Below are 8,005 nucleotides of genomic sequence, written 5' to 3' on the forward strand. Positions count from 1 at the left end.
TCCATCTTACCACACAGCTTCAATATAAACACTATGAATAATACCAGAATTACAAGAAAAAGACAAATCCACAATAAAAAGGGGAGAATTCAATATCTGTCTTAAACTTTTAAGTGAAGCAATAAGATATACACACACACACTTATATGAAACTTTGCATTAACACATGAGAGGATATTTTCAAATCCAAATGAAATATATAAAAACTAATACAACATTAGGAAAGGAAGCAAGTCTCAATAAATACCAAAGAATAATATTCTAATCTCAACTCTGGCCACAATACAAAAAACATTAGAGATAAATATTAAAAACATAACCACTCCCAAAATGTTTTTTTAATCTGAAAATTAGAAAACGTACTATTAAATTATTAATAGGCTAAAAATAGATTGATAAAAATTCCAAAATATTTTTAATTCCTAAATATTTAAAACTAAATTATAATAAAATTATAGTAAAATATCAAATTATTGAAGGACATAAAAGGAAACCCAAGTAAATTGTGAAGCTCTATTTTGCTCATGTTAGGAAATTTAAAAATAAATATATTCATTTGCCCCAATTTTTAAAAATTCAATATCATTCCAAACAAAATAAAATAGGATTTTTTTACATTTGTCACATTGATCCTAAAATTCATGGAAGAGTAAAGAGCCAAGAATAGCCAAAACTGTGCTGTAGAATAAGAAATGCACATTCACTATATCAGATACCAAGGCTGATCATAAAGCTATAGTACATCAGATAGTGAGGTATTGATTCAGGTAAAGACAAGTATATCAAAGGAACAGAGGTGAGAATCAAGAAATACCATAGGTATATATAGAAGTTTATTATATCCAAAATGAACTGACATTTGATATAAAGTAGCATTATTTATCAGGGAGAAAATGGATGAACTATCAAATAAATGGTACCTGGGTACTGAATTAATTGTACTGAAAACAAGATTAAAACTCTACCTCCACACTGTGTCCAAAATAAATTTGAGACAAATTAAATATCTAAATGCAAAAAAAAAATCTACAACCATAAAACATCCAGAAAAAAATGAAACATGTGCTATAAAATTGAAGTACAATTGATTGTTCCTCTTTTAAAATTATGTGTTCCATTCCCTTATATCATGGTGTAATTATTATAGATGAGCTAGTCTCCTTGCTAAGTTGAGTGTTCTCCTAACTAAAGCCTATACAATTGTGGTGATGCTTGGAAGAAAATAAATGTAGACAGAATTAAAACACTAAACCTGGCTTTCACAAAGAATAAACAATCCTCCAAGATTGTCATTACCTTCAAAGAGAAGCGCAAAAAAAAAAAAAAGGAAAATTGCCAAGAATCTAACAAAAAACAATTTCATTTTCACTTGTTTCATGTGCCCCCCCCATCCATTTACCAGGCAAAAAAATATTATGATGTCCATTAAAAATGTCCAATAAAATGAGAAAATACATACATTAATTTTAAACAGCAAGTTATAAAACAGGAAATGAAATGTGTTCTCACGTTTTCACTGTATGTCATATATGCATAAAAGTAATCAAAATACCAATAGTTTTCTCCAAAATTGTGCACTTATCTTATCCATTAGGCTTTTCTTAATTTCCCAAACTTCCCACAATGAATAGGTATCATTTCTATAATCAGGGGGAAAAAATTAACTAAGAGAAGAAAATTTCTTTGTAAGGTACAATTTAGGTCTTTGGCACATTATTTCTAATGTATCTAAAAGTTATTATCTTCAGCAAGATTTAAAAGTTCAACTTTAAATCACTTCTGGGATTACAGAGTCTCTTAGAAGAAAACAGAGAATTTAAATTGGCTACCACAGCCACCGGTGTGCCCTCTGGAAATGTTTAGGGCCTAGAGGTTAGAGTACCTCTGTGGCAGACTGACTTACTACCGACACAAATTAATAACATGAATTTCCATTGGAGACAAAAGCTTTATTTTTGATCTGCCCCCTTACCACTACTAGCAATCATCTGGAACTGTGAGATACTTCTCTGTGGGTTCTAAGGGCAGGACTATAGCCCTAAGAGAAGACAGCTAAGATTCTATCTAATCTAAATAGGAATAGCAGCAGCAACTTCTGTGTGTAGACAGAAAATAGTGAAACACTGGAGAAAGGGAATGCTGACTAGAGAGATCCATGCTTGTATCTAAAAATGGCTTCCTCGTTTTGAAGACTATAGTCCCAATAAACCACACTATCTACTGTGAATGGAGAATCTGAGGATCCTACACTGATGATTAAATGAGGTAGACATAAGCAGAGTTGGGAAGAGTTTTTTTCAGAAAAGAGAGAAAACATGGGAGTTGGGAATTCTGAACCATTTATTTTATTTGAAAAGTTTTTAATAAAACAGTGAAAATCTTGGGAAATGAGATACTGTTGGGGGAAGGAAATATCTTGGATACTTATAACATCACTTTAGCTGTTTTTACTCACCATGGAAAAATTTTTTTAAACGGCAGTCTAAGAGTTCAGATTAAACTAACATGTATTGTGCACTCCCTCTGTATTGAGACCTTCTAAGTATGTTATGTTAATTCTCACAAAAACTCTACAAAGTAATGTTACCTCATTTTGTATCATGCGTATGTTAAGTTTCTTGCTCAAGGTCTGTGCAACTATTAAGCCACAGAGTCAAGACTGAACTCTAGGCCTCCTGACTCTAAGACAACTGTTCTTACAATTAAAGTACTATTTTGGGGGGGGCGCCTGGGTGGCTCAGTCGGTTGAGTGACCGACTTCAGCTCAGGTCATGATTTTGCGGTCTGTGACTTCGAGCCCCGCTGTCAGCTGTGCTGACAGCTCAGAGACTGGAGCCTGCTTCAGATTCTGTGTCTCCCTCTCTCTCTGCCCCTCCCCCGCTCATGCTCTTCTCTCTCTGTCAAAAATAAACATTAAAAAAATAGTAAATAAAATAAAATAAAATAAAATAAAATAAAATAAAATATAGTACTTTCCATAAAGATAACTTACTAGCAATAAGAACAAAAGAGTATAAAAGGACTTGGTGCATGGTAGGCTCCCAAGGCACAAGCCTAGAAATTATTACATAGCATGTTCTAATCAATCCCAGAAGTGAGTCTACGGGTCAGACAAGGGCTCCTACAAAATAAGAGCTTAAAGCTTCAGCTGTGCTACCAGTGACAGAGAATTGTATCTGGTACCCACACAGTAATGTTAGTAGAAAAAAAAAAAAAAAAAAAACCTCAGGATAATTCTCAAGACCATACTGAAAGTGGAGAAGAGGACCTATTTCTAACTCACCCAGTATTGCTTATTATCAACACCTTTCAGAGCTCCTAGAGGGTCATTTATTTGAGCAAGCATTTGGGATCTCCTGTCAGAGATGTTGTACTATACAGAACAAAGGTGCTTCATAAACAGTAGGAAAAACTGGATACAGGATACAGATGTAATATTTAGTGCTGAAATTTTCTTCTGAAGGAAATCTTCCATGTGAGTGTGCCATACTATGCTTCAAAAAGTTCCTTGAGTTAAAATCAGGGAGCATAGGTAAGTACTTGAGCTTTACAAACTACTCTTCTCTTCTATTGGTAAACATGGGGAGAAAAAGGGTGAATGCTTCACAATCCATAATCCTCAAGCAGAGTTTCCTTTCTTTCCATAGGTGATGCCCAATGGGGACATATCTAATGAGCAGGTCTTTGGAATAAGATGAACAAAACCTGGAGAACAAGAAATGGAAATTCTACCACTTCAGGGCAGAAAGAAAAAAGCATAGGTAACAGAAGTTCCTGATGTTTTCTTATGCTCTTTCCTACCCACCAGGTATCTCCTCCTTTTCTTGTGATACTGTTGGATTCTTTATACTGCATCCTTTCTGCACTACTAAGCTTGGTCACATTTAAATGGTTAGTTCTAGAATCCTTTTGCAAACTTAAGTCAATATGTCTGTTGATGGTGGATGTATGAGATTGAACTTGGAACACTAAAGGGCATTAAATTAGTCTCTGTAACATAAAGCCCCTGTCCAATTTCCTGTCCATTGACTATTTTATTTCCTACTTGAGTTTCAAAGAAAACTGGGGCAAAATCTCTGGATGTATGAGAAACTATTCCCTTCTAAGAAAAATTTGAAGTATTGTTTCTGATATTTATACCCATAAAACATAGGTTAAGAATTCTTTGGAAAAGATAGAGAGAAAATTATTAATGCCCCAATTCCCATATTCCAGAAGAAACCAGTTAAAATTGTGTGTGTGTGTATGTATATATATACATATAGCCATTTGTATTATTAAGGAAATTCTTTTTCTTCATGTAATATTATATCATGAGCATTGTCCCTTATCCTTAACTCTTCTTCAAGACTATAATTTGCACTGGTGATATTACATGTGCCATTATGTACTCTCATGTGTATACAATAACCACAACATACTAGAATGGCAGCACCCTAGATGAAAAAAATTGTAACACCTACTAAAGCATGATTGAATTGATATATGATATTACATGCAATGCCATTTATTTTTTTCTATTCTATTGTTGGATTGGGGGGGGGATGTTAAGTAATAATAATAATAATGCATCTTTGAATGACTTTTAGGAAAATATCTCCAGAGTCTCACCATTTGAAATTATGTTGACCGATGGTTTAAGAAAGATAATCTTTATCATCTTAGTGATTTATCCCCCTAGGTCTAGACTACTAAGAGGTTTTATCAAGAATCAGTGTTATGTTCTATCATTGCTTTAGGCATCTATTTAGATGACAATATTCTATTTTTCAATTTCCAAGCATTAATTTACAATTTCATGCTTTAATAAAAATAAATGTCATCATTTTAGTATGTAGCTTGGATACACTTTTTATGATGTTTAAGTATGTTCCTTCTATCCCCACTTTCTTGAGGGTTTTTATTAAGAAAGGATGCTGAATTTTGTCAAATGCTTTTTCTGCATTTGACAGGTTCTTATCCTTTCTTTTATTAATGTGATGTATCACATTGATTGATTTGCAAATGTTGAACCAGCCCTGCAGTCCAGGAATGAATCCCACTTGATCATGGTAAATAATTCTTTTTATATGCTACTGAATTCAATTTGCTAATATCTTGAGAATGTTTGCATCCATGTTTATCAGGAACAATGGCCTGTAATTCTCCTTTTTTGCTGGGTCTCTGGTTTGGGAATCAAAGTAATACTGGCTTCACAGAATGAGTGTGGATGTTTTCCTTCCATTTCTATTTTTTGGAACAGCTTGAGAAGGATAGGTATTAACTCTGATTTAAATGTCTGGTAGAATTCTCCAGGGAAGCCATCTAGTCCAGGACTCTTATTTGTTGGGAGATTTTTGATAACTGATTCAATTTCTTCACTAGTCATGGGTCTGTTCAAATTTTCTATTTCTTCCCGTTTGAGTTTTGGTAGTGTGTGGGTGTTTAGGAATTTGTCCATTTCTTCCAGGTTGTCCAGTTTTTTGGCATAAAATTTTTCATAGTATTCCCTGATAATTGCTTGTATTTCTGAGGGGTTGGTGGTAATAAATCCATTTTCACTTGTGATTTTATACATTTGGGCCCTTTCTCTTTTCTTTTTGAGAAGCCTGGATTTACCAATTTTGTTTATTTTTTCAAAAAACCAACTCTTAGTTTCATTAATCTGTTCTGTTATTTGGGGGGGAGGAGTCTATATTGTTTATTTCTGCTCAGATCTTTATTATTTCTCTTCCTCTGCTGGGTTTGGGGTTTCTTTGCTGTTCTGCTTCTAGTTCCTTTAGGTGTGCTGTTAGATTTTGTACTTGGGATTTTTCTTGTTTCTTTAGACAGGCCTGGAATGCAATGTATTTTCCTCTTAGGACTGCCTTTGCTGCATCCCAAAAGCTTTGGACTGTTGTATTTTCATTTTCATTTGTTTCCATATATTTTTTTAATTTCTTCTTTAATTGCCTGGTTGACCCATTCATTCTTTAGTAGAATGTTCTTTAACCTCCATGTATTTGGAGGTTTTCCAAACTTTTTCCTGTGGTTGATTTCAAGCTTCATAGCACTGTGATCTGAAAGTATGCATGGTATGATCTTAATTCATTTATATTTATTGAGGGCTGTTTTGTGAGTTTGGATACACTTTTTATTCTTTACATATGCATTCATAATTGAGATTGACCATAGTTTTACTCTGACAGTTTTGGGTAAAAAGGCAATTTTAGTTTGATAAAATAATTTGCAAAGTGTTCCATAACTTTTTCACATTGGAACATATTATAGAGCACATTATTTGTTTCTTAAAAGCATAAAATAACTATCATAAGTATTCTGTATCCAGTGTCAATTTTGAAAGTCTAGTACTCACAATGAGATCCCTATTACACATCACAGTAAATGTGGCATAGAATGTGTTGAATAAATGAGTGAGTGAAGAATACTAGCAGAATGGAAAGCACCGGGTTCAGTGACAACACATAATCAGGACCCTACTTAAACTAGGAGGTTAGAAACTTTTGCTAGAAAGATAATATCTAAGTTGGGAGAAGCCCTTTCAGCTTAACAAAACAGCATATACAAATGCATGAAGAAGAAAGAGAATATGTAGTATTTCAGGAAAGTAAAAGAAATTTAACATGGCCATTTCATAGCATTGAGGGTATCAGTAGTGGCTTCAGAATTTCTACATTAGAGGGACTTAGGGGTGACAGTTTGGTTGACGGAGGTACTAGAGAGCTTTCCATGAAGTTGTGTTGCATACCAAACACATTGCTTTTCCTTAGACTGTATTTCTCTGTTGGATGTCATTTGTGGCGAGGCTAATGAAGATTACTGTGAAGCAAATCTACCCAATAATCCTTCCTTGACACCATCAGTGGGGAGAAATAGCAGAAGTGGATTAAGATAGGCTTTGTGTGACGGATTGTTTTTGGTGAAGTTACTGGCTTTGCTTTCTCTTATTCACCCTGGATTAGAAAATATCTTCCCTCATCTGGGACCTTTTCTGAACAGAAAGACAGCTATTCCTCTTTCATACCTTTTTCCTCAACACCCCCACCCAAGGATAAAACAAAATAACGGAAGTTAAAGTGATTTGATAAATCTATATCATAAATTTAAATTTCCCTGAGTCTTGTCCTTTTCTAAACCCTTAACGTGACATGGATACATGAAGATGGGGAATGATTCAACCGTGACCAAATTCTTTCTGGTGGGACTTTCCAAATACCCAGAGCTCCAGCTTTTTCTGTTCGTGCTCTGCCTCATCATGTATGTGATAATTCTGCCGGGAAATAGCCTCCTCATTGTCATCAGCACATTTGATTCTCGCCTCCACACCCCCATGTACTTCTTCCTTGGGAACCTCTCATTCTTGGACATCTGCTACACATCATCATCCATTCCCCCGATGCTTGTCATATTTAAGTCTGAGAGAAAATCTATCTCCTTCATTGGCTGTGCTCTGCAGATGGTTGTCTCCCTTGGGTTGGGCTCCACTGAGTGTATCCTCCTGGCTGTGATGGCCTATGATAGGTGTGTGGCCATCTGCAACCCACTGAGGTACCCCATCATCATGAACAGGGTGCTTTATGTGCACATGGCTGCTTGGTCCTGGATCATAGGCTGCCTAAACTCCTTAGTGCAAACAGTCCTGACAATGGTATTGCCTTTCTGTGGGAATAATGTCATTGATCATATTACCTGTGAGATCCTGGCTCTTCTTAAACTCATATGTTCAGATATCACCATCAATGTGCTTATCATGACAGTGGCAAATATTGTTTTACTGGTGATTCCTCTGCTATTAATTTTCATTTCCTATGTTTTTATCCTCTCTTCCATCCTGAGAATTAATTCTGCTGAAGGGAGAAAGAAAGCTTTTTCTACCTGTTCTGCCCACCTGACTGTGGTTATCCTGTTCTATGGTTCAGCCCTTTTTATGTACATGAAGCCCAAGTCAAAGGACACAAAAGCATCTGATGAAATCATTGGACTGTCTTATGGAGTGGTAACCCCGATGTTGAATCCCATCATCTAC

At 35.1% G+C, this 8,005-nt stretch overlaps 1 protein-coding gene across 1 annotated transcript; it reads left to right on the forward strand.

The window, feature by feature from the left end:
* Positions 1–6,802: 6,802 nt before the first annotated feature.
* LOC106979361 (olfactory receptor 13D1) lies at positions 6,803–8,002 on the forward strand (the record flags this gene model as incomplete). Its single annotated transcript, XM_015077214.3, has 1 exon — positions 6,803–8,002. A coding segment is annotated over exon 1 (867 nt), but the record flags the coding sequence as incomplete, so codon positions are not given.
* Positions 8,003–8,005: the final 3 nt, after the last annotated feature.

The sequence above is a fragment of the Acinonyx jubatus genome, unplaced genomic scaffold (genome assembly GCF_027475565.1).
Source record: "Acinonyx jubatus isolate Ajub_Pintada_27869175 unplaced genomic scaffold, VMU_Ajub_asm_v1.0 scaffold_112, whole genome shotgun sequence".
Taxonomy (NCBI): domain Eukaryota; kingdom Metazoa; phylum Chordata; class Mammalia; order Carnivora; family Felidae; genus Acinonyx; species Acinonyx jubatus.